Source organism: Rhinolophus ferrumequinum, chromosome 10 (genome assembly GCF_004115265.2).
Source record: "Rhinolophus ferrumequinum isolate MPI-CBG mRhiFer1 chromosome 10, mRhiFer1_v1.p, whole genome shotgun sequence".
Taxonomy (NCBI): Eukaryota; Metazoa; Chordata; class Mammalia; order Chiroptera; family Rhinolophidae; genus Rhinolophus; species Rhinolophus ferrumequinum.
In genome coordinates, this window is record NC_046293.1 from 14067150 (window position 1) to 14094220 (window position 27071).

Consider the following 27071-nt stretch of genomic DNA (forward strand, 5'->3'; position numbering starts at 1 on the left):
ACACTAATTTGGGGAGGGTTGATTTTTGGTTTGTTGTATCTGTGTGTTTAAGATATTTTATTGAATAAATTATTCCACGAACATACTCAGCAGATATCATATTACATGCGACGTGCTGTGTTTGGGGGGTTAAATAAATTAGGAGGGCCTGTTTCCTATCCTCGATGACCCTACAACATACTGAAGTCAGCCAACAAAGTATTCTGCATATTTAACAACAATATATACACGGTATTTTAGAAAAACTACTGCTACTTTTGAATCTCTACAATTTTATTTATCAATGAAAAGGACTTAAAAAAATAGGCTCCGCCACTGTCAGGTCCCTGGCTTCAGATGAGTAACATTCAAGGAAAGGATCAAAACCGTACACCTAGCTACAATAACAATCCAGAAAACACATAAGCAACTCGCAGATAATTAAATACTGACAATGTGATTACACCCTTTTGTCCACTGTTAGCACTTCTTAATTCTGAGTATGTGAGCTTTAAACATTTTTAAGTTAGCTTTCAATTTTAGAAATGATTAAAATAATCAATAAAAATAAGAGGCCTAGAGACAAGGCTCTGGTTAGTAGACAAAAGGCTGGTGCTCCAAAAATCCTTCTCACCTTTTACTAAAATAATTTTAATTTCAGTTCTATAAATTATAGTGAAAAAAACTGAGCACACTTAGCATTCTTGTGTTGAACATTCTCGAATACTCGTAGACATATGGATTTCCAGTAAACATGGCAGATGAAACGCGTTCATCTCCACTTATTCTCCACAACTCACTAACATAAGTCGAAAAATATTAAGGTATAAACCTGTAAGGAAAAAAAGACTGGGCAAGAGATAATCACACAAATTTGAAAACTCACGAATATAGGAAAGAACAATAAGTGGCTTAGCAGAAGGAGCACGGTAAACTTAAGTACCTGCAGAGGACGTATGAAGAAGCGAGCTGATTCAGCCTCTACCCCGTTGCTGGGAAGACTCAGAAAACGAAGACACAGTACTGATAAAAGCGGGATGAAGTGTGGGGCTGAAAACAGGAAGACTGACTCAAAGTCACCCCATCCATCAACAACTCCAGTGCGCTCTACGTTTAAACTGTGTCTAGACTGCTCCCTTCTCACCATTTCCCTATTATCATGCTTTCCCCACTCTCCACCAACTCTCACCCAAGTCACTGTACTAGCATTTTAGCTGCTCTGTCCCTTGTGCCCCACAGTAGCCAGAACAAACCAGGTCTCATCTGCTCCGGCTCCTCCAGCGGCTGGCCCTCTCACTCAAACAGGTTCTCTATCTGACTAGTCACCGCTCACTGGCTCTGCTCTGGCCACAGTGGCCTTCTGACCGGGCCGCCAGCACACCAGGCTAGCTCCAGCCTCAGGCCTTCCTTTACTTCCAATGCTCTTCAGCCAGAGGGAGTTTGGTCTGCACCCATACTTCTCTCAGGTCTTTACCCAAATGTCATCTTTTCAGTGAGGTGGTGTTCCTCAACCACTTCACCTAAAATCTCACCCAGTAACCACACTCCTCCCCTACAACATGCTTCCTAGTCACCTCTCCATCTTACTGTTTTCATCTCAACGCTTCTCATTCATTCATTTTCTCTCTTTCACACGACAAGGTAAGCCCCAAAAGGATGGAATTTTGTCTGTTTTGATGACTGCTTATCACCAGGGCCTAGAAGACAATCAGACACTTAGAAGATACTTAATAAATACTTGTAGAAATAAATGTCTGTATAAGAAATCACCAGATCCTAAGTTTCTATTCCCCACCCCATACAGCGAGGAAATTACCCTTCTTCCCCATCCTTACTTGAGAAACTGAATGACAATGAACCGAGATCCAAGGGTAGCAAGCACAGCAGAGGGTGGGGTGAGGTACTGGCCTGATAAAGAGGAATTAAATGGAAGTCTGTGCACTGTGTGGGCTGCAGCCCCCTGTCTCTATCTGGCTCTTAGGTCCGCGGTAGCTTTAAACACTACCTCTGCCTTCACTCCCAACTCTAACCTGCAGGCAGCAGTTACACAGATCCTAGGTAGAAACTGAATGGCACCAGCAGTAAGAATGGTTCAATGCCCGATCACCCGACAACGACTTCCACCAGTTAAGCAGCTCTCTACCTGGGACATAGAGCTTCCAATCTCTTTTTATTGTTCAAGGAGGTACCAGGCATTAGAGGAAAGCTTCCGACAAAAACAAAAAATCAGACCCTAAAACACACAGGAGGGAAAGAAACATCTCAAGAAATAGACAAAATTAAGAACAAAAGAAAAACACAAAGAAAAAATAAAACCCCAAAACGCTAAAGCTAAAAACAAAAAGAAAACTAAAAATATATATGTTACTATAAAAAGGAAGAGAATAAATTAAATTTTAAAACTTAATTAGAAATTAAAAATAAAGGTTAAAGAAAACAAATTTGGAAATTAAAGTCATCAAATCTCCTAGAAAGAAAAATAAGAAAATAAAGAAATGGGCAATGGGGAAAATAATGAGAAAACTGGAGCATCAATCTGGAAGATCTAACATCTGATAAGAAAACCAGAAAGGGTACAAGGAAAATGATGAAGAGGAAATTATCAACAAAACAATATTAGAAAATGTCCAAGAATTAAAAGAACTTGAACTTCCAAGGATTCAGAACTATTTCCTAGCATAAGGAATGAAAAACAGGTCTATAAAATGTCAGAATTCCAATAGAAGATAGTAAAAGCTTCTGAGTGGGGATTTGGGGTGCAGTGGGGAAGGAGAAAGAGGGAGAGCAGGAAGAAGGGAAGGAGAGACAAAAACAGGTCACACGCAAAAAGATCAGGAAGAATGATGTTACAATTCACTCGTGTAAGTAATGTGGAATCTAGATGATAATGTAGCAGTGCTGTCAAAATCCTTAGAGAAAAGAATGTTTCAACCTAGAATTCTATATCCAACCAAAGTATAAGTCAAGTATGAAGACAGAACATGTTCAAACATACGTGACTTAATGAATGGAGTATTCCACTACGGGGGGGAGGGGAGAAAATGTGTCATGGGAAGAGCCAAGAAACAGGGGCTCAAGTGGGAATTTCATAAATGATTAACATTCAGCAGACTTAGAATGTCTTACGGACTGTGTCCTTCCAAAATTTATACGTTGAAAACCTAACCCTCTGGACATCTTAGAATGTGCCTGTATTTGGAGATAGGGCCTTTGAAGAGGTAATTAAGGTTAAATGCGGTCATTGGGGTGGGCCCCAATCTTATGATTGGTGTCCTTATAAGAAGAGGGAGAGATAGCAAGATGCACTCCTGCACAGAGAAAAGACCACGTGAGGACACAAGGAGAAGCTGCCACCTGCAAGTCAAGGAGAGAAGCCTCAGGAGAAACCACACCTGCCAACACCTGACCTCGGACTTCCAGCCTCAGAACTGTGAGAAAATAAATTTCTGTTGTTTAAACCACCCAGTCTATGGTATTTTGTTACAGCAGTCATAGCAAACTAACAGAGTGCTTTACAACCTTTTTGGAATACATTCCTAGGGCACACAATATGAGGTTGCTCATGGCCTTGGCCGCCTCAGGCTCTGCCCAGCACTCCTGAGGCATCGATGTCTCAGCTCATCTATTTATTACCAATTCTTAACACTGGGAAGCTTTGGTTCACAGAACCACCACCACAGTTTGGAGCAGGAAGACTGGGGGTCATTATAAAGGAGATCCTCTGGGAAAAATATGGTCCCGACAGACTACTGATCATATGGACAACTGTATCGAGAGGCTGTTGACGGTGTAGAAGAATGGTAGTAAGAATAAGGAAAATTTAAAAAATAAGATTAAATTCAGAAGAAAATTAAGTTATACGACAAAGGAAATGCACTCAACAACTGCTTGGTTTACAAGTGAACACATTTATGTAGTCATAATAACACAATCTAAATAATTAAGTAACCCCAAATTATGATAAATCTACGCAGGGGGTGGAGGTGGAGAGTAGGGAACAGAGGTAACATATATCTATCATATAATAGGAAATCACTATCTAAAATGGTTAATGAATATATAGCTGTTTAAGAATATTATTTAGAAATATGAAGGTAAAAATGAGAAGAAATTGCTTCTGGGAAGCAAAATGAGAAGGCAGAGACTGATGTTTATCAGTACAAAAACCTCCTTTTCTGTACTATTTGACATTTTAAAACCATATGCACTTATTATTTGATAAAAAATTATACCTAAAAAAATAAAAATTATGTTCCATTAAGGGGGTTCTATGTCATTCCTTCCATTACTCTGTTAAAAGCTTACACTACCTACTTTTTTTGTTTGTTTGCTTGTTTCCCCCCACCTTTTCAATAAATCTGATGAAGCTGTGAAAGAAGGAACCATCAAGGGAATCCAGGCTAATCAGAAGGTTTTTACCCTTGGATTAGGCCATCTGGAAAAGGAAAACTAGCAAGATAAAGTCCTCACTACAAGTGAAAGGTCATCTAAACCCAGGAGGGCTTCTTTCGGTTTTGTGTAGACATGCGCAAGTCAAAGCTCCTCGAAGGTTGAACAGCTCTCTAAAATCTGCTGTTTCAAGTCATTGCAAGTTGGAAACCACTTCTGTCAATGAACATTATCTCTAGCATATGAATAGTTTGAAAAACGCAACAGCACAAAGGCTTACTGACATTTTACTTAGAGGTCTATATTTATAAGAACTTACTGATCAAGTTATGTTTTTCATTTTCAAAAGTACTGCTTTGTCTATACTATACATACACACACTCACATACAATGTATAGATTAAAACCTGTGCAAAATCAATCCATTAAGAGAAAAGAATCTGTCCATTTCCATTTCCCCTACCTTCAACTCATTCATGTATTCAACCATTATAAACTATCACATATCAACGATGAGAAAGGCTCTATCAGACTTTATGAAAATATGAGGACATGGTCCCTGCCTTCAGAAAGTTTAGTGGAGTTAGAACACGGTGGATAATTGCTGAAATAGATCCCAGCCTTCAAGTCTTCACATAATACTCTCACGGAATAAAGCACAAGGATTCAGGATATCTGAAGTTTGTAAAGTGATTCAGAATGGAGATGTTCTCTTATGGTGTGCATTCTTGCAAAGCTTCCAGTGCCAACATTTTGTAAGAAGAGAATCCAGCTTTGCTCTTGTCTTGGTAATAGGTCAAATAGAACAGAGGTGGTAAACAAGGTTATGGTTACCCCAGAATGACTTAGGAGTGCATCTCAGAAGTTGTCAAGACCAAGAGAGAAAGAGAAATGGTTTCAATATAGAGAATTCGATTGTCACTGGTAAGCAGCAGAAAACACTAGAACCTAAAGATGTTTAAAAACACTCAAAAGGTATTAAAAGGTAGCATCAGCCAGAATGATCTTTTAAAATTCTAAGTCAGATCATGTCATGTGTCTGCTGAAAAACCTGCAATGACTCCCCAAACACTGAGAGTAAAGAAAGCGGAAGCCCTTTGGTGGCAGGGATTATGATCACCCCCATCACCCCTGTCCTGCTCTCCTGCTGTGCTTCCCACTCCCTCATTCACTCTGTTCCAGCCACATTGCCCTCAGCAACCTCCCACGTCAGGGTCTTTGTATTACCCTTACCCTCTGTCTGGGGCACTCTTTCCTCAGATATGCACTCACCTAAGTCACTCACCATCTTCACAAATGTAACTTTCTCAATGAGTTTTATTAAGACCACCATTTTTAATATGACAACCTGTCCTCTCCATACCCCGGATCGTCTTTATTCTAAGGTGGGTGAACCTAAAATAATGACTGACACATAATAAATACTCAGTAAAACTAGGTTTGAAAAATTGAATAAACAAATGAGGTTCCAAAGGGGCTGACAGTATCATTGTCTCCTGACCACAGCTGGTTGGTCCACTGTGGGAAGAGGACATGACTGTGCCAATCAGAATTCTTTCTGAGATTTTTTTTTTTTTTTTTGGTATACCAGAAGCTAAAATAAATCCAATTCTTAGGCAGTGAAAAAAGAAAAAAGAACATCTTAGAAAACTGTATGAAGTCAAATTCATATTTATAGATGGAACCAATTCTTTCTCATAAAGTATTGACAGGCTAAAATAATCTTGCATCTGTCAACTGAACTAAAAATGCTTTTGATGAAATAGTATCTTAGTCAGAAAAACTTTCATTGATGGAATAATGACTAGGATGGATTGATGTGACCAAAAAAATTGTAATATTTGATATACTTGCTTAGCAAATAACAGCTAACATCACAAGAATATAAGGTGTAGTTATCTTCAAACCAATCAATTAAAAACAAGAAAATGTCACACTAGTAGTTTATGAGCAAAGGTGAGATTCAAGGTTGAAGAGTAGAATGAGTAACAGCCACGGTTAAAACAATCCTTGCCATCCTTTCTTCAGCACATACTATGTGCCGAGCACGATGCTAACTGCCTAACAGTCAGGACAGCCTAGTAGCAGGTGAAGAGCATGGACTCCGGAGCCAGGCTGCCAGGTTCAAAAACCAGTTCTCACCAACTGGGGAGACCTGGGGCAAGCTACTAACCATTCTGTGCCTCTGTTTCCTCTGCTGTAAAATGCGGATAATGATAGCACCTGCCTTCCAGGATGGTACGAGAAGTAAATGAGTCAGAATATGTGACGTCCTGAGCACATTCCCAGGTGCACAGTTAGTGGTACAAAAGTGTCAGCTGCTGCTGTTGCTATTAAAAGTAGCACGTGGCAGACAGAGCCACAATTCAAATTCCAGGACTACCTCTCCACTTTTAAACAATATGTATATTGATTAAAAGAAACCTTACTGATAATAAGTTAATCAATACTAGTGATATAGTGCTATGTTTTTTGAAGATAAAACAAAACAAATCAAAACCACAAATGGATGATAGCCCAGCAGTAGCCCTGAGCGAAAAGAGCGAGGCTTTCCAATGGGATCAGATGGAGATTCCATCCAGGAGAGGGATCGCTGTGCAGTGGACAAAACGTTGTACTGGAGTTGGAGACCTGGGTTCAATACCAACTAGCTGAGTACCCTGACTGGCTGCTTAACTCGCAGGGTCTCAACTTCCTCATCGGTTAAACAAAGGGGCAGATAATTCTGAGGTATCTTTTAGTGCTGACATCCTAGGGTACTGAGAACATATAGTAGTTTAAATATGTACCTCCCATAAAAAGAGGTATTACTATTTGTGTTTTTGAACAACTACCTGTACTTCAGCAGGAACGTCATCTGGAATGTATTTATAGTTTTGGATGAGCAGTTGCAGGAGGATGAAATAAGTAGCAGAGAGGAGCCATTCTACAGTATATTTTTAAATGCCATTAAAATATAAATAGGTTAATCTAAGAAACATGACAAGAATAATTCTGATAATGTCATAATACTTCAAACACAGTCAAATTTTTAATAGGGAAAAGTTATAAAACATTTCTTACATCTATGATTAATAAATACTTTAGTACATTCAGTTTCATAAACAAGTTGAGAACTGAAACAATTTACCTTTTTGCCCATGACGACTGCTGAATTTGTCCCCAATCTCCGGACGCCTTGTCTGTCTCAGCAGCATTTTGATCAGAAAAGCATCTTCGGCATTTGAAGATATCATCACCTTTTCAATATATGAATCCGTTGCCCCTTTGTAGCTAATGTTAAAAGGAAGTCACTGAAACAGAGTGTTCAAACTGCCCTTTGTGAACCTAACACGCTTGGTCATATCTTATTGAATATTTACCACAGAATATGTTGACATTCCCATTTGGGGCTCTAAAAAAAGGACTTTCCTTTTCAACACATTAAATTCAAATGTTACAATTTCCCTTTTATAGTCCTCGTTTAAAACAGCTAACATTTACTGAGCACTTATGAGGCAGACATGATGCAATTTCATCTTCAGTGCATATATTATTCACATATCGTTATTCCTTTATTACAGACAAGGAAAACTGATGCTCATAGAGAGTAAAAACTTGCCCAGGACACACAACTCATACGACGTGGCCCTGGGATTTGAGCTGAGGTCTGAACTTGACTCCAAGTTCTTAACCACATTTTTAAGTATTACTATTATCTATCGAGCTTCCCTGTTAATTTTTTTTCACACACTTTGCCTCTTATCTGTTTTTCATACAACAAACATTTATTATGTCTTCTCTGTGTCAGGTCCTTGTAGGCTGGACATACAAAGATTAGGTAGACATGGCTCCTGCCCCGAGGAACTCACAATGCTATAAAGGTAGAGAGAAAGGGAAGTGTAGTGAAGATGTCAGTACTACAGAGAACAGGACAGACCCCAGGGAGAGAATGGTCAATCCTGTTAGCGGCTGGGGAGGAGAGTGGTGGCGGGGAGGGGTGTGCCATGAAGGACGGCTTCACAGAGGAGGTGACCCTGGAGCTGAGACCTGACCAGTGGAAGGGCAGAGGGAGCAGCAGGAACGAATGCCGGAAGCCTGAAATGGATGGGATATTTGGAGAGCGAGAGACAATTTACTAGAAATATGAAGCCCAGTGTGCAAAGGGGGAAGGCTACAGAGGTACGCCGAAGGTCGTGGGCAGTCCTGTAGAATTACTATTTTGTTCGGCCTTTATCCAGCAGTTAACATTGTCACTGAGAGTTTTACTCCATCTACTCAAGTTTTACTCTATTTACTCTCTCGAGAGAGTCACATGACCAGATGAGTAACTTAGTAAAAATCAGTCTGGCAGTAACATACAGAGCGCCCAAGAGAGGCAAGACTGGAGACAGATGTGTAGTTACAGATTAATAAGAGTCCAGTAGGAAAAGAGGGCCAGAACTCACACAGCAACAGCTGTCACTGAGAGGGTAAGAGAATAGCTAAGGAGAGAGAACCTATAGGTTTGGCGGAACCTACAGGCTTTGGGCTTTGGTGTACGTAGCAGGTAAAGGCAAACAGGTCTGCGTTACAGGTGACTGGCTGGATGGTGCTGCCACTCACCAAGAGAGGGATCCAGGAGAAGCCTGTTTAGGGTGGGGAGGAAGATGGTTTTGGTCTGGCTCTGGGGCCTCTGTAAAGCTGTCCAAGAGCTGGTATGGGGCTAGAACTGGGCAGATGTCTATCTGGAAGTCATTAGCAAAAGGAGAGCGACTGGAGCACTGGGAGCGGGTGAGCTCATCCAGACAAGTGCAAAGAGACACCAGCCACGGTAAGGCCACCACAGCGAGGCAGGCAGGGAGGCTGAGAAGGAGTAATTAGACTGGTGGGAGGGCCAGGTGAGAGCAGTATCGCAAAATCAAGGGAAGGGGGATGTCAGTGGTGTCAAATGTTCTAGAAAGGTTGTATGAAAGTCATCCACCGATTTGACAACTATTTACTTATTACCTATAATGTGTGAAGGACTGTGCCAGGTACAGGGAATATACAGCAAACAAAGGAGACACAGTCTCAGCTTGCAAGAAGGTTAGGACGGAAGAGCCCACTGAATTTGACCAATCTGACCACCTGTGAGTTCTGCTATTGTTTACAATCTCTTTCCTCACAGGGGTATGAGCTCCATGAGGGCAGGGATTTCTGCCTGCTTTGTTCACTGTGTTAGCCCATGCACCTAGAACAGTTTCTGGCAGAGTAAGTGAAATCTTTCTTGTTTTCCCCCCAGAAATATTTCTTGAGTGAAATGAATGATTAGGCTGTCTCTGGTGACCTCTTCCAGCGCCTTTTCAATGGGATGAAGAGGCAGGAGGCTGAGGAGGTTCAGAGGGCTTAGGGAGCACACAGAAGGTAAGAAGCAGAAGCAGAGATTACAGTCCACTCTTCTGAGAAGCTTCGTGGTGAAAGGAAGAGGAGAGTGGTAGCTAGAAAAGAACTCCAGGTCCAGAAAAAGGGTTTATTGTTTTTTAAAGATAAATATTTGTGCACATTTTCTAGGCTGTGAGGAAGGAATCAACAGAAAACAGGTTGAACATATGGGAGGACAGAAGAGAAAATGACAGAGGAAGGTCCCTAAAAGAATGGATGAAATGAAACCCAGGAGAAGGAGGGCCCACCTTTGAATAGGAAAAAGATATCTTCCTTGAGGACAGGAAGAAAACCAACTAGCATAACCACGATTGTAATTCAAAAATAGCTTTTCATTTTGTAGGACTCAGTGAAGGGTCCTGAGCCCTTCCCCTGTGGAATGTTTTTATGCCCATGTCCTTCATCTCACTGTTTCCTCTCCCTGGAAACCCTGACTATTTGCCCAAAACTCAAACACAGTTAGAAGGTCTATATGATTCCAGAGCCCGGTTTTATCTTCCATGCCATGCTGTCTTCATGACAACTATGGTACCCAAAATTGCGATTTCTAAGTTCTCCAACCCTCCAAGAGCCAGCTTCTAATGTCTCCTGTTCCCTCTTCTTCTGTTTGTTTAAATCTTTCTATGCATTTCCAAAGCACAATCACTAATACATACGTGATGGGCACATCTTTGTACTGTGGCTGCTGTGGTACGTTACTTCCTTCCAAAGGAATCTGAGTTACTGTGGGCATGGATTTATTCACAAGCACTTGTTTGTTTTCTACTTTCTCACCTAAGACAGAGAGAAGGGTGTTAGACAAATCGTTATCATCTGTGTGGGATGTGAAGATTATTGGGGCATAAAACTATGTGCATGAAGTCTAGACATGGAAGGAAAAAAAAGGAGTCTGTATAGTGGGAACTAGAGTTTAGCAGGGCTCGTTTGTAATTTTGTAAGCCCTTTTGAAAAAAAATCATAGATTCAGATGACAGTATGTATTCAATTAAGAAAGTGATTTAGGGAACCACATTAACAAGAGAAATGTCATGTCATTGGGTAGCAATTTTACAGATCTCTTAGGGTGTTAGAACAGATTTGGATCACTTATTTTTATTAATAGTTATTTCAACAAGTCACTGCCAGCTTAACTTGGGCAGTGAGGAAGCCAACAGATTTCTTTGATTCTTCCTGCTGTTCTCATCTTTACTTTGCGTCTCTTCATGGTAAGCTCAAAGAGCAATGACTACAGTACTGTCACAGCACTGATTTCCCAGCCACATGACCTGGGTTAAGCGTGAAAGAAATTCTCCAAGAAACAAAGGCAGCAAGAAGGAGAGTAAGCCGTGGCTCGGGCCCCACAGAGGGTGCGGTACTTACCATCATGCACCATCTGTGACAACGTCAAGCTCATTTCCCCTCCGAAGAATCTCCCCAGCCCAACCCTTCTCTCCACCTCACCACAGCTCCTGTCACCTGGTCTGCTGCGAGAGCTCTCCGCTGGTCTCCCTCCATTTTGACTCTCTTTCTACTCTTTTCTCCATACTGTACTCAGAATGATCATTTCAAAACCCGTATCTGATTCTATCCTGGCTTTTAGGATCATAATGAAAACAGTAACACGGCAACAAGGCCCAGCATCCGGCCCCTCCCTCCTTCACCCTCCCTTCGTCCCACTTCTTCTTCCTCTCTCTCTCCTTCCTTCCCTCTCTCTGTTGCTAGATTCATGATCACCACACACCCCTGTACTCTCTTTGTTGTAGCCATACTGACCTTCTTTCTGATCCTTTAACTATCAAGCTGCAGGACACTTGCACAAGCGTTTTCTACTGCTTAGAACACACTCCTCTCCTCCCTTCATCAGTTGACTCCATTTATCCTTTAGATTTCAGCTCCCTTCTGGGGCTATCCCGATCCTCCTGACTAGGTCAAATCCTCCTGCTGTAAAATGGCCTCATAGCTCCTTATATGATTCCTCAACCTGGTTGTAACTTGACATATGTTTGTGTGCGCTCCTTTGATCAATGTGTCTCCCACATGAACCCAAAAGACTCACATGGGCAGGAGTTGTGGGTTGCATCAAAAAAATTCATTACAAGTGTATAATTACAATGGAGTCACACTTTTTAGGGGAAGAGGAGTTTAAGGTTGCTCTGTAAGCTAAGTCCACAACTGACGACAGACCAGGGACATGGGAGGTAGCAGGGACATGACCTTATTCTAAAGTGGCTTTTCTATGAATCAAAATTATAACTAGAAAAGTCTAACCAGAATAGATTATTGCTATATAAAAACATATGTATAAAAAGACTGGAATGAAATTCACCAAAAATAACCATACTGGTTGAGTGAGAGTAGTAGTTTTGTAGGTTGCTATCTTTTTCTGCATTGTTTACCAAATATTCAGATATATTATTGAATAACTTTTATAATTTCAAAAAACATACATTAGATTTCTTTAAGGCTTTTACCTGGAGAACAAATACCATCTGCATCTAAAATTTCATGGCGCCAGATGGGTTTCCTCGTGGCAGCATCCAACATCGGCCCCATCACTTTATCAAAAGTCTGATTGGTATATCGTTTCAATGTACATTTAGCATTTTTATATACAAGGCAACGCCCAAAACCTAAAATGAAACCAAAATGGGTATCAGAATCACGAGTAATACACAACAGTGAGAAAACACGGATTTGTGTTATTCAATAACCCACCCTACTCTACCGCCCTTCCAAAAATACTGCTCTTTATGTGGATAACCTGGAACTGGCCAAACCAAATAACCACCTGCTAATCTGAAGAACTGGCTCAGGATTGCTCCCCACCTACTGTCCGTAAACACTGGAATCTCTACGACCATTTTCAGCGTGGAATATACGTATTTTATCAGGTTGGAGGAAAGTGAGAGAAACCTACGTGTCATTGTGGGTCTTTTAGAGCCCAGAGCCACACAATGTGAGAATGGAAAGCGCCTCAGAGATCACCTGGCTTAGCCCCTCTGTCTGACAGGCGCTAGAAGCGAGGTCCAGAGAAGTTCAGTGGCCAAGGACACCCAGCAAGTTGGTGGCGGAGCTGAAACAGACCACGCCCACTGATGGGCCAGGATTTCTCCTACACATCGTCTCGGTGCATAACTTCTGCTAACCTTCTCTGGAAATTGTGGCATTCAGAGGAAGTCCCGAACAAGCACACACACAAAATTCAGTTTTCTCCAGAGAGGAGAGAAAATGATAAGAAGCAGTCAAACGGTTTTAATGGGAGAGAGTGTTTGCCTCTGCCCTGAAGATTAGAGTTTACTTTGTAATCAAATCCTTTTTAGATCACATTTATCTAGTGGATGAAGGAAAAGGCCTGAGAGCAACTACAACTTAAATATTTAAACAAATAAGCAAAATTAACAGAAAATATTCAGATGGAACAAAAAACTCAATCACTGAATCCCACAAAAAGATTCATCAGTGTACAGTTGCCCAAAAGAGCTGTCGCTCTTCAATACTAAATATTATTTCCCAAGATTCTGTGCCTACATTTCCCCCACCCCAACCCCTGCACTTCCCCCTTTGGCCAAGCAATTATTTTAAACTAGCTTCTCTCTCTAATCTCCCCAGGATATACTGAGCCATGTCAAGAGTTCACTTAAATAGGAAAATGTCTCAGGATTAAATTCTAGCTATTACTGATGAAATAAATGCATGGCTATAAAATCCTTCACTTAGATGCTCCAGCAAAAAGCAAAACACTTTCAAGAAATCTCAGAATGTGAATTTAGAAAATCAGTCAGGGAAAAGTGTATTTCTAAATAAAATCTCAGTGCTCTAATGTAATTTCTTACGTATGAAGGTGACTGTATGATGAAACAACACGTTTCTACAATTGGACAACAGATGAAGACGTCTGTGGGTCTCTGAGAACGGTCTTAGTCATTACAGCTCCTGGTAAACTGTGCATGGCCGTAATAAACTCGGCTCCAAGAGACAGCTGCCTTGGGAACGTTACATGATCTTCAAATTTCGTACAATGGCCGTTAACTGCAACGTGCTAGAGTGCAGTGTGATTCTGAACTGCATGAAATCAAGAAGTGTTTTCTTCTAAGTGTAAATGGACATTTTATTTACAGGTGGTAGCTTAAAAGCTAGTGGACAGTAAACTCAGATCATTAAATTGTGTTGCGGAGTTTCTGACAGATATCACAAAGTCTTCAGGTTTCCACATAAACGTTACCAGTTAATCAGAAAAGAAAACATCTAGTTTTAAAGCATGGCTGTTGTCATTTGGAGGAAAAAAAGAGGCATAAATTAAGTGCAGCCAACATTAATGCCAAAGACACATGTCTAGGAGCACTGTTATGGCTGCCTAGCAACTACGAAGAGCGAAGGGGAAGGCAGAGTGGGTAATGCCAGACAGGGAAAAGAAAAAGAGATTATGAAGAGAGAAGTCAGACTTCAGATCAGGTGATGGCTAACAAACCATGAAGTGGTGACTTGCCAAAGGCAACTGTCAAATAAATAAAAAAATAAAGTGAAAACTATAAGCCAGTGTTCATGTATGTGCATTTTTAATTTTTATCATTTTGCTAACAAAAATGTGTTAACATTATGGCGTTGAGAAATACAGTTAAAAGAATAGCCTTTTACATACAAATGTTGCTACTGCCCTCTCTTACAGGTTTGTTGTGGAATATATAACTATATATATTCAAAAAACACATTTCATTTATTGTAATTCCTTCTGGAAAATAAATTATTACATGTTTTCTGTTGAGGAATTGTATGAAGTCACCAATACAGCAAAATAACAAAGAAAAAGAAGATTCCTTAATAACACATTTAACAAATTAACTCTACATAATATTCATTTTTTAAAAAGTCAACACCAAAACATAAGTGCCTCCTGTTTGTATATTATAAAATTCAAATCACTCGAAACTGACATTAACATTTTGACACCAAGTGACTTTTACGCTGATCGTCCCTATTTCTAATTCTGCACCAAGAACGTCTGGTGTTAGAGTTTTAAAAATTCACTGACCTCTGTCCAAGGAGGCCTTGTTTAAAACAAGAGCATCTTCAATATCATAGCCACTGTAACTCATCACAGCAACTGTTGCATTCTGTCCAGCTGGCAGTTTCTCAAAGTCTATCAACTCAATGGTCTTTGTTTTAACCATGGGCTTTTGCGGGTATGCTAGTAGATACATGAGAGTGTCAATTCTGTTCCGCTGGTTGTATCCAATGGTACCTTCATTGATATTGGAGAAAACAAAAATGTGACATTCTATCATTATGTCAAATAATTAGGTAGCAATGAATACAGTGATAAGCACATTAATTTTACGAGTTAAAATGAAGAAAATCTTCAGGTCAAACATTTCAAACGCAATACCCTTGTGATGGCTAACAACTTTTAAAAGCATTTTTTCTCAGTAATATTAAAAATCCTACAAAGAAGAAAAATCACACTCAAGGTATAATAATCTAAATAATTTCAAATTATTGCATTTACACGATTGATCCCATTTGAGGAATTTTAGTCTCTACTGGTTAATTTCCTAAGTAAGGCAATAATTCTGTATTTGATTGTACTATGTTCCAGGCACATTTCCAGTTGCTGGGGGGAGGTATGGAGAACAGCCCCAGTGCTGACAGGTAAGGAGCTTATACAGTGGAAGAAACAGATACATTTCATAAAAAGGAAACAATCTAAAAATTCTAAATGAAAAAGCAAGAGAAAAGGGAGAGAACAGAATGAAGAGGAAAGTGAGAGCAGAGAAGAGTGGATTTATTCACTTATTAAGCAGTTAATAAGCACCTACTCTGTGTCCAATAGTGGACATAAAATGGGGAAAGGCATGATCCTTTCCTTGAAGGAATCCAAGGCCCTGTCCAATCAGGGATGAGCTCTTCCTTCCTTAGCAATCAGCCTTCCCACCTGATTGGACCTTGAAAGGATGTTGCTTTTAACTGGAAATGACATCAGAATGTTACCCCCTTCTCCCTTTTCCCCGTAGGGGTTCATCAGGGTTCATGGACCTGCCTAAAAAAAGAGGCTTTCATTCTACTGGTCTCGGTCCTACTCAAAGACCTTAAAACTGGGAAACTCACATTTGCCCTACTGCTGAGCTTGAGTGTGGGCTACTGGGACTCTTTAACTTCTCCCAGGTATCTCTTCTTTCCCCGAGTGGTTAACAAGGTAGCTTTAAGTCAGTCTCTGTCTCTCACACTTCCAGAGTGATACACGCACAACACCCACGTACCCCAAAATGCCTATGTGCTATTTAAGGGAGTTAAGCTCTAAAGTGAGCAGACACCAAAACTCAGTATTTATTTCCTTTACTTTTTTCTCAACATGTCATTAAATCAATGGTAATTTTAATTCAGGGATGAAAATAACTGATTCAGGCAGCAAAAATGATACGGTATTCCTTGACAATTACTATTGAAAGAAATACTTAAATCTGAAGGATTTTAAAGAAATGAGTGTTTAGTACAGTACTAGGCTCAATAAACGTCAGGTAAATGAAATTGAAGAATAATATTATACCCTTTATGATAGTATATATTTGTGCTTAAATCTCCAGAAAATTTATCTAGATTCAGCTGAAAAACAATAGCTAAACTGAACCTCATAAAGTTTTTGTCGACTTTACACTATAAATTGCAACTTAATTTATGTTATTTTTCTGCCAACTAATAAACTGGGTACGACACCTGGTAATAGATCACTTACTGTTTTATAAGTAAAATCACTGCTGCTCGGATCATGGTCAAGTTCACTGACAATAAGTTTGTCTTTTCACATGAAATCATTTAAAATTTATGTTGAGATTTCAGCTCCAATTGTATACTTTACCCAGCTTGAGACAAGGATTCAGGCAATGTCCCACCAGGCTGCCAAACATGTCTTCTGAAACCTGAGACAAGCATTATTATGCAGCGGGGGAGCATAAATGGCTGCACCTCTAAACAATGGTGAAAGAGATTGGATCCTGCTGTAAATTGTGCTACCCGGCCCCGGACATAATTCTCGGACATTACAACTGAGCACTGAATGGATAAACAGCAAAGTGGGTTAGCAAATGTTTGGTGCTTGTAATCTCACCAGAAAATTTTCTTTAAAGACTTCTGAGAGAACTTGAAGGAGTAAACATGTATAACCTTTTTAGCAGCACTGAGGATGGGAATGTAGGTTAAAACATGATTTATAAACTACAACTTCTACATTATAAGACTTCAAAATGCTGTCCATCTGTGAAACCACCATCACACTCACAATTCAGAATATTTCCAACACCCCCAAAAGAGATGTCCCTCTGTCCCTGGCCCTAGGCAACCTCTAGGGTTTTAATGATCTGGTTTTTATCATTATGGATTAATTTGCAGTTTCTAGAATTTTATACAAGTGAAATCACACAGTAAGTACACTCATGTGCTGCTTCTCTCACTTAGCATAATGATTTCGAGATTCCTCCCTGCGGTTGCATGTATCACAGTCCATTCCTTTTTATTGTTGAGTAGACTCCAATGTATGAACATATGTTTTGTTTATCCATTCGTACTGATGGGTTTGTGGTGCTTCCAGTTTGGGGCTACTGTGAATAAAGCTGAAATGAACATTTGTGCACACACATCTGTGTGCTCATTTCTGTTGAGTAAATACACAGGAGTGGAATTTCTGAGTGGTTTGGTAAGGGTACGGTTAACTTTAAGAAACTGCTTAAGAATTTTCCAAACTGATTACACAATTTTACACTCACCAACAGTGTATGAGCATTTTCGCTGTTCCACATCCTCACCAACACTTAGTATGCCGGTCTTTTTCACTTTCATCATTCTGTTGAGTGTATACTAGTGTCTCAGTTTTAATTTACATTTACCTGACGACTAATAATGTTGAACATATGTTCATGAGCTTATTGGTCACTCCTTGTGAAGTATCTGGTTTTTGCTTTTGTTTTTCCCATCTTCTAACTCAGTTGTCTTATTATTAAAGAGTTCTTTCTATATGTTGGATACAAATCCTTTATCAGCTATACGTATTGCAAATACATTTTCCCCCCATTATGTGGCTTAATGGCCTCTCATATTCTTTACCAGTGTCTTTCAAAGAGCAAAAGTTTAATTTTGAGACAGTCCAATTATTTCTTTTTTGTAGTTTGTGCTTTTTGTGTTCTAACAGATTTTAGGTCACTCAAGGTCATGCAGACTTTCGCCTGTTTCCTTCTATAAGTTTTATGGTCTTTGCTCTTACTTTAGGGCTAGGATCCATTTTGTGTTAATTTTTTGTATGGCATAAGGTAGAAGATGATGTTCATTTTTTCTATATAGATATACGGAGAGACATTTTATTTTGTTGAAGGTTTTCCTTTCTCCTGAATTGCCCTGACACATTAATCAGAAATCAATTGCCGTTGGAGCGCGGTGCTCTTAACAACAAGATTGCCGGTTCAATCCCCACATGGGTCACTGTGAGCTGCGCCCTCCACAACTAGATTGAAACAACTACTTGACTTGGAGCTGATGGGCCCTGGAAAAACATACTAAAAAAAAAAAATCAATTGCCCATAAATGTGTGGGTCTATATTTGGATTCTTGATTCTGTTCCATTGATCTATATGTCTACCCTTATTATGTCAATGTCACACTATCTTTATTACTGTGGTTTTATAGTAAGTTTTAAAATCACGTTTTGTAAGCCTCCCACCTTAATTTTCTGTTTCACAGATTCTTTTTAAAGATCTACACCTGATTTCTTAACAATTTTAATGTGCTCACAGAGTCATTCATTTGTTGTTGAAGCATTTATTAAGTACTTGCTGTAGTTTACCCATTAAGCTGGCACTATGCTAGGTCTAAGGGATGTAGTAATAAATAACATAGTTCCTGTCCTCAAAGAGCTTATAATCTACAATCTAGCAGGATGGCACCTTGATCATGATCCACAGTGCATAGGAAAAAGTGAGGAAAGAAGTTTCAGTTGAGAAGAATTTTAGTAAGTTTTAAAGACAGCACTGCAGAGAAAACATAACCTTTTATAAGTTACTCAACCAAACTGGGATTCAGTTTCCTTGTCTGAAACAAAAATGGTTTATGTATTGTATCTGACAACATTATTATTATGATTAAAAGAAACATATGTAAATCATCTGGGTATTCAGTAAGTGGCAATATTCATTATGACTACTATTAACAATATTAGTAATAAAAATACACACTCCATCACCCTGCAGTATCACCCATTCTACCTCCAACTCTAACCTATATACTGAACTTTTAGTTTAATTTAACCTCCGTAAATATTCATTATTAACATGCTAGGTCACATGAAATATCACATAAGTTTACGTCTAAAATATTTACAACGATTTTCTTTTTTTTTGGAATCAACAGCATAATTCTAAAAAGAAAATTGCAGGGCATAATTTGGCCAAGACATCTTTTCATTTTGTACCCACAAACGCATAAAGAATAAATATTCTTTTTTAAAAAATTCAAACAGAAAGAGGGGGAGGAGATATAGAATAAAACAAGATTTTATGAGGATCTTTGTATGTGTTTTAGTATCTCAAAATTCTCCAGCCTAATTTCTAGTACATCCCGTCCTACTATAAAGTGCGACATACAGGAAAAGGAACTATCTGCTTAGGAATGGAGTCTATTGAAAACAAAAACAAAAACAGAAGCTGCATTTGCTCCTGAGTTTAAAAAAAGAAAAGTCCCAGCAATTTGGAGTTGAAGCGGGAAGGGGTGGTGAGCAGAAGCCAGCGCTAGAGGAGGTATGTGATGCATATTCATTAACTGAGCTGATAGTGACTGAAAGATCCTTTTAACCAGGAGAAAGTGCTCCACTAGAGGATTGCCAACTAATAAAATGGGCAGGATATGAAAGCGTGACTCATGTGAACCCAGCGTCTGGTGCCAGGGGGAGTATGTAAAAGCGGCTCCAACACACAGCCTCTGCTTGTAGCACTGAGTGACCCGGAGACCTCGCCCTTTCCACACACGTCTACCTGACTTCTTGCTCCGAACCATGTCACAACAAACAGAGCCATATCCACAGGAGGGAAGTGTTGCTGAGTAGCATAGTAAGATACTGTGTGGAAACTTGAATTTTATTAATAACTTAAAGAGCCTAAGATTTAAGAGACACCCACCACTGGTGTTTCATGTTGGATTAAAGTCAGCTCTCTCATGTATGAGGTAAGGCTTTCAGTCTCTGTGGTTTGTGCTAGTCTTGGTCTCTTCGTAGTGACATAAAATGACTTTTACTCATTTCTTTACTCTGTAGAATGGGAGGAGTTGGTAGTGAAAGGTAGACAGCAAATTTTCCACGTGGGCTAGAATGTTCAGTGAATTAATTCTGGGCTACTGTCTTCCACTTGCCACATGGACAAATGGATGAACAGCATACAGTCTTCAGCTCACATTTAAAATGGAATAGTGTGACTTTGAGTTATCAGCTGTCAAGACTGCATGGAATAAAAATGACTCAGAGAAGTCCAACTCAAAGTGCTGCTAGATCTGCTTTACAGACCTGGGTCTCCGCTGTGGGTTTTTCTCCCTCTGCTGGCCTTTTTCCTTTTGTGATTTTTTTTCACACAGACCTCGCTCAAGACTTCTGCAGCTATTTCAGTGTCCAAAGAGAAATGTGCCCATGTTATGTGACAACTTTAAATGTGCTTTTATCTCCCTGCTTTTCTTTTAGTCAGGTGTTTTATAATAACAAACAGTAACAAAGGCTTTTTTTTTATTACTTAAGATATTCAGTGGCTTTTGTCTTCCTAGCGTCAGCAGTAACGTCAGAGGATTGTATCCCAGGAGCTAAATGTGCAGGACCCAGGGTCAGAGCAGCTGAATACACCAACCTCAGAAAACACAGACAATGAATTGCAAATGACACTCAAAACAAAACAAGAAAAAAAACCTTCACATAGAAAACTACAAAAGAACTCTACAGACACTGAATTGGCTTTCTGTACACACTGATCCTGCTTAACTGTGTGTGGCAACTAACTGAACGTTTCAGATACTGACGGCCACAAAATAAAAGCTTTTTTGGGGGGTAGGGAGGAGAGTTACTGAAATGAAAATATTATTTATTTCCTTCAGGTCTCTTTATTAAAAAAAAAGAAAAGATTTGCTAAGTGAAGATAGATGCAGCCCTTTCTTTCTATTTCAATTTTCAAACAAACACACTAAAGAGTGGCATTAGCGATGAAGTGATTAGTCTTCCGTTAATTCTGCTGAAGGTTCTACACAAAAGGTGTATTGTTTCAGCCAGGATTCACATCATGAAACAAAATGGTTTGGTAAACCCAATAGAAGTGATAGCCCTTTCATGACACACAGGGTTCAGTACTGTATATTTCAACTTGTTAGCAAGTCAGAAGCACAAGCGGGAAATCAGCCTACACTGCCGCTGAAGATGAATGGGAAAGGCTAAATTGATGAGCCGCTGTTTAGATTTTCCCACTGGGAATTATTCTGAACTGTCCAGGCATTACATCATTCAGGTAAATGGTAGCAGGACAACAAGCTTCTTATTTCTTCATGGCCAACCAAAGGGCAATATAAAAACTCAAAAAAGAAATAAATGCACTTTATCTGCAATGAGAAATAGAATTCCTTAATTGCCCAGCTGTGGTCAGTTGTAGCTGATTTTTGGCAACTGAACAGCTAACTGCATGCTGGTTGTTACCCAAAGGCAATGCAAAAACCTTTTACAGTTTTCTTATGAAGTTCCTTGTATCATAATTTAAATCAGAGAACGATAAGTTATATTGATGTCATAGACATATATGAAAATAAAATTTATACAACTTATTAGGATTTAAATTATTTTTAAAAACATTTTTTAAAAAGTTTATAAGCAAAACTTTTTTTGCCCGGTATTCTCTCTGTATCACCTTCAAAATAAAACCCAAACTCCTTAATATATGGTGCCTCTCCGACCCATACTGTACTAAACAGCCATTCCACAGCATGGAGACTTCCCCATGCAATGCTGGCTTGTATTTCCACACTTGTGAGAAATATTAGTGTTTTCCAAGAGTCAGTTCAGTTCTAGTCTTCATTAACAACCTGTTCTCTAGCCTTAAGTGACCTCTCTGCTCTCATTGCCCTGGCTTCTGGCTGTCAGTCTATTACGGCATTTATCATACTACACTGAACTACCATTTTATTTGTTGGTCTCTCCTACTAGACTGTGAACTCCTTGAGAACAGGGCTCTCTCCTCATCTCTATATTTTCAGATTTGTGACACGAATTGGATATTTCAGAAACTATAGGAGCAATTGCAAGGATATAATGGTTCAATGATTGTCATCCATTCCAATACACACTTTGCATCTTTTTCTCTATTTCCTTTCCCTCTCCTCCCTTAACCTTGAGCTTTTCTGCTGTTTCTTCCATCTTTCTAGATTAACAATTTATATTTTATAGCGCTTTTCTTTTTGTGTTTACCCCTTCATAACTCTGGTCAAGGAAACAAGTTCGGAGAGGTTTTCTCCATTTTTGTTTAACCTTTAGATGTGACAGGGGCACCTGCAGGCATTGCTGCATCCTACAGGTAACCCTCAGAGTTTGGTAACACTCGGGTGTTAGCAGCACCTGCCTTGGCCAAACATGTAATACTAACGAAGTAAGAATAAAGATACGTATAAATCTCTTATCCAAGTATGTAGAACCAAGTTCAAGAAGGAAATCTTACCCATGGCTTGTTTTCCCATGGCACACTGATACGTGTTTCTTGGGGACTGGTTATGATGCGGGTATGGGATCAGGCCAGCACAAACGCCAAGAAGAGTGAAGGGTTCAATCTCCAGGTGGGTGGTATCTCTATCAAGTTAATTAAGAATTAGGCGTTCAGGTACCACGTACTAAAATAAATATTCTTAAAGAGTATATATAAAAATACTATCAAGGTCCCAGGGGATATCCCAGGGGACCTAGATATTCGAATTCATGTAAGTTTATATAAATATACATCCATATATAAGTTTATAACAAAACCTCAATAACAATAAAATTTGATGTTAGCAAAACTAATAAAATATAATAAAACATGAATTACTTTTTTCAGTGATAGAAACTTCTATTATTTGTGGAACTACAAGAGAAGCAAGGCTGTGTGGAATTCCTAAATGAAAAATAAAGCGTTATTGTATACTAACTAATAATAACAATAACTAACACTTATAAAGAAGTTACTACATTGAGCATACAGAAATGCAGTATCAAAAGCATCCACATGGATGAGTAATCTTTTTCTTACTTTTCCAACTTATATCAATGAGACAGTGGTATCACCATTTTAAAGAGAGGAATATATCCCCTTTAAGAATAGTTATTATATACCTCTGGGGACCAACATCGAAACCACCAGCTAGATGTAGCTATTGAGCACTTGAAAAGGTAGACTAGTATGACTGAGAAACTGAATTTTTATTTCACTTAATTTTAATTACATTATATTTTAAAACTCAAATTTAAATTTAAACAACTCAGTTCATTTTAAACCTTAGTTATGGTTGTAACAACTTGACTTTTTCAACTGTAAATGTTATGAAATCAGATCAAGTATTTCCGATGAAAATTTAGCATCCATACTGAGATGTGCTGTAAGTGCACACTACATTTGGAAGACTTAGTAGGAAGAAAATGTAAAACATCTTAATATTTTTATATTGATTACATGTTGACATGATAATATTTTAGATATACTAGGTTAAATAAAATTATTAAAATTAATTTCATCTATTTCCTTTTACTTTGTTAATGTGGTTACTAGAAAATTTAAAGTTATATAGGTAGCTTGCATTATATTTTTATTGGACAGCTCGGCTATGGATACTGAACACAAAGTAAGACTTCACCTACTAGGTTCAGAATCTTGGTTATTTTCATAATATATTTTTGCAGAAAACTCAGTTTTGGCTACATGATAGATAAAGCAACTTGGATATTTTAATGAGAAAGAACAGCCAGATTGTTTTCAGGTCTTAGCTGAAAGTAACAGATATCACATCTAGGAACTATGGTCTCTGTTGACCTTTTGTTCTTTCCTTAGGTGTTTCTGAAGCACAACTTCAATAACTTCAATGGTTTACAGTACCTGTGAAGAGAACTGATTTCCAAGATAACCCAACCCATCATGGAAAATTAGTTGCAATGTACAGTTATCCACCCATTTTTTTAAAATACACATGTACTGAATTATGTCTCTAATTCAGTTACGGAGGACGCTTTCCATGTAGCTCATGGTTTGAAGAATACAGTTTTGACCTCATGACCTAGCAGGATCCCAATTCTCTCAGATGCTTGAGGCCTTTGTCAAGAGAGAGGAAAAGGACTCTGGGTTTTTTTCTTTGTTTCTTTTTAAGAGAAACAGCTTATAGTGACTCTTTATAGCCTAGAATAAAAGAGTTTGTTTTAAATGCACTGTTTTGTTTAAATATTGGCTAAATTGACATTCTTCATGTAAATAAAACCTACTTTTGTGTATGTAAAGATTGGGATATGCTGAAAATGAAGAAGGTAAACATCTAAGGTTCTTCTTTTTTCATGACAACAACTTATACTATCTCATAATTAAGCAAGGAGTATGATTATTCAAAATTATAACCACTGTAAGTTTATATCCTGAACAAGAATTAGGAGACTTTTTATTCACCAAGTATAAGGGCCTCAAATTTAGTTCAAATTAGGACTAAGAAACCTGTACCTTGTAATAGTGTAAAAATCAGAAACAACCTAAATATTCATCAATGGGGAAAAAGTTAAATAAACTACTTCTATGTAGTCAGACAACATAATAAAAAGCAATTGAAATGATATATTTATATCCATAACTACATTTTAAAAAATGTCATACATATGAATCAAATAATATAAAATGTTTCTATTTTTAAAATAAAATGAATGTGATATATGGGACAACTTAGTGATTTGGTAATACTACTGATAGTTATAGTCATTCATAGCAGTGCACAAAACAGAGAAAAATCCCTGCCTTTATGAAGCTTCTAGTGGAGGGAGACAAATGATAGAGAAATCAATAAAATATACATTTTATAGATTTTATTGTAAGGTACTAGAAAAATAAAGCAGTGAAGCGGGATGGACAGAGGAGGGGTTTTGATTTTAAAGAGGGTGGTCAGGAACATTCAATGAGAGGGTGAAACCTGAGTGAAGACCTGGAGGAGGTAAAGGAGTGAGCCATGCAGGTATGTGGGAGTGTTCCAGGCAGAGGGAACAGCCAGTGCAAAGGTGCTGAGGCAAAAAGGTTAAAACGGGGAGGGCGGGGAGGGAGGAGACGATGTTGCAGGCATAAGGCAGGGTGGGCAGATCGTGTAAGAACCTGAAGGCCTCTGTAAGGACTTCAGCAAGAGATGGAAAGCCAGTGAAGTGGGGAAGGAGGGCATGGAGGAAGTTGAGAAGAGAAATTACAAGACCACTCTGATCTATAAGAATAGACTGTATGAGGACAAGTGCAAAAATAATCACACAACTTTTGTAAGAATCCAGGCAAGCAATGGTGGTAGATGGGACTAGGATGACAGGTGGAGGTGGTGAAAAGAGCTCAGGTTCCACATACATTGTGAAGTACCATGTGACATGCTAAGGGATTAGATGTGGGTATAGAGGATGGAAGGAATCAAGGCTGAAGCTGAAGTTTTTGGCTTGAATAACAAGGATGGTTACTCATTAATGGAGGGTTATATGTAATAGTTCTCCTTCATTCTCATTCAGTCTTGAAGTGTATAAAAATAGTATTTTGAGAGATTCATACCTTTAAGGAATTAAAATTCTGACTGAAAGCATTATTTATTAACTTATAATAAGACAAAAATAAAGTGGTATATTTCATCTGGTAGCAGAAAACAGAAAAGTACTTTCTAGATTGAAGGCATAGTTATCAGGTAGCAATATTAAACTCTCTAACTAACAATATAACTGCAAACATTTCAAGGTCAGGGAAACCATACATCAGTCACATGGCATCAGACATAATGTAACATAGTATAACTTTCCTCTAACTATTCCAAATGGAACACACATGCTTTGAAAAATATCGGTATTCTAGAAGAAACATTGTAAGTATATTATCATTTCATGTTTATATTGCACATAAATTTAGAGTACTGTAATATGTAGGGAATTCCTGCACTGACACTAAGAAGTCAGATGTCCACTGATAAAATCTTCTCTAGAAGAGAGAAATACATCTTTTACATATCGTGATTCATTAGTTCAAGTTTGGCAGTAGTTAAATATTAAAATCATAGCAGCAAGCCCTTTTAAAAAATATACACGAAGTAGAAAATGAATAGGAAGAAAAATTAAGTCTAACAATGACTTGTTAGCAGTTTGGGGATACTCTTACATTGGGATAAATGATGGGTTATGCTTTATTATAAAACAGTATACTTCTAATAGCAACTACTAAGAGAGTACCCAGAAGAATTGAAGACGAAATGAAAAGAGAAGGTAGTTTCTATAATCAGAACAGATTTTAATTATTGTTGTTAAGGATCCCACTTACTTATTAATTGTATGCTCATAGAGTGCGATGTTACAATCATTTTCTTCATTCACATCTAAATATTCAACCAGACTCTCATGTAAGAAATCTTCAAAATTCCTGGGAAAATGTTGGTGAAACATACATTATCAAAAAGCATTTTACTGCAGTGTTTTATATGCAATAATGGAAGTTACTGGCTTTCTGCGAGGTCCAAAGCACCTTTCTCTCCCAGAGAGTATCAGTACATTGGGATACTTGAAACTGTCACTCTTAGATCATACAGTGATCACACATCACTGAAACAAAAACAGTAAAACATCTGTGATTCCTGTCAATCTGGTCTCCACTTCTAAAAATCTCTTCTGTTTCTTTAGAAGCTCCATGTGATGAGAAACCCACAACGTCTGTGTCAGCATACTGCTGAAAGTCCTTCTCTTACTAGAAATACTTAGTAACACACTCACAGACACCAGACTCTGTAGTCCTTGTGATCTAAGTTGATAAATATTTTACAATATCCAAGCAAGTTCACATAGAGAAATATAGGTTTTTAACAGGCTGATGTATTTGGTAGGGAGGAAATAAAAGACTAACAATGAAAATATACTATTCTTGAAAGCTCCGAGCAAATAATGTTACTGCTGATTATGTCATGTAAATGGGTACTAAGGAGGCTGAGGAGTTTTGCTTTTGGCCACTTACCTGTACCCCTGAGCCAGCTCTTCCATATGCTTATTCGTGACTGCAGGCTTCTGTTTCTTAACAATTATGTAGGGTCTGGAAAGGAAAAGAAAATAAATTCACAGTTCAACAGAAAAAT

At 38.5% G+C, this 27071-nt stretch overlaps 1 protein-coding gene across 1 annotated transcript in view; it reads right to left on the bottom strand.

Annotated features, from left to right (window-relative positions):
* The window catches only part of POLR3B (RNA polymerase III subunit B), a 111457-nt gene that overhangs the window by 25288 nt on the left and 59098 nt on the right, over positions 1–27071 (bottom strand). Inside the window, exons 17-23 of the mRNA XM_033118242.1 lie at positions 26954–27028; positions 26270–26368; positions 22436–22563; positions 14758–14967; positions 12200–12358; positions 10406–10523; positions 7498–7640 (exon numbers count right to left, since the gene is read on the bottom strand). Of these exons, the coding sequence (XP_032974133.1) occupies positions 7498–7640; positions 10406–10523; positions 12200–12358; positions 14758–14967; positions 22436–22563; positions 26270–26368; positions 26954–27028 (932 nt within the window). The remainder of the gene's footprint in view (positions 1–7497; positions 7641–10405; positions 10524–12199; positions 12359–14757; positions 14968–22435; positions 22564–26269; positions 26369–26953; positions 27029–27071) is intronic.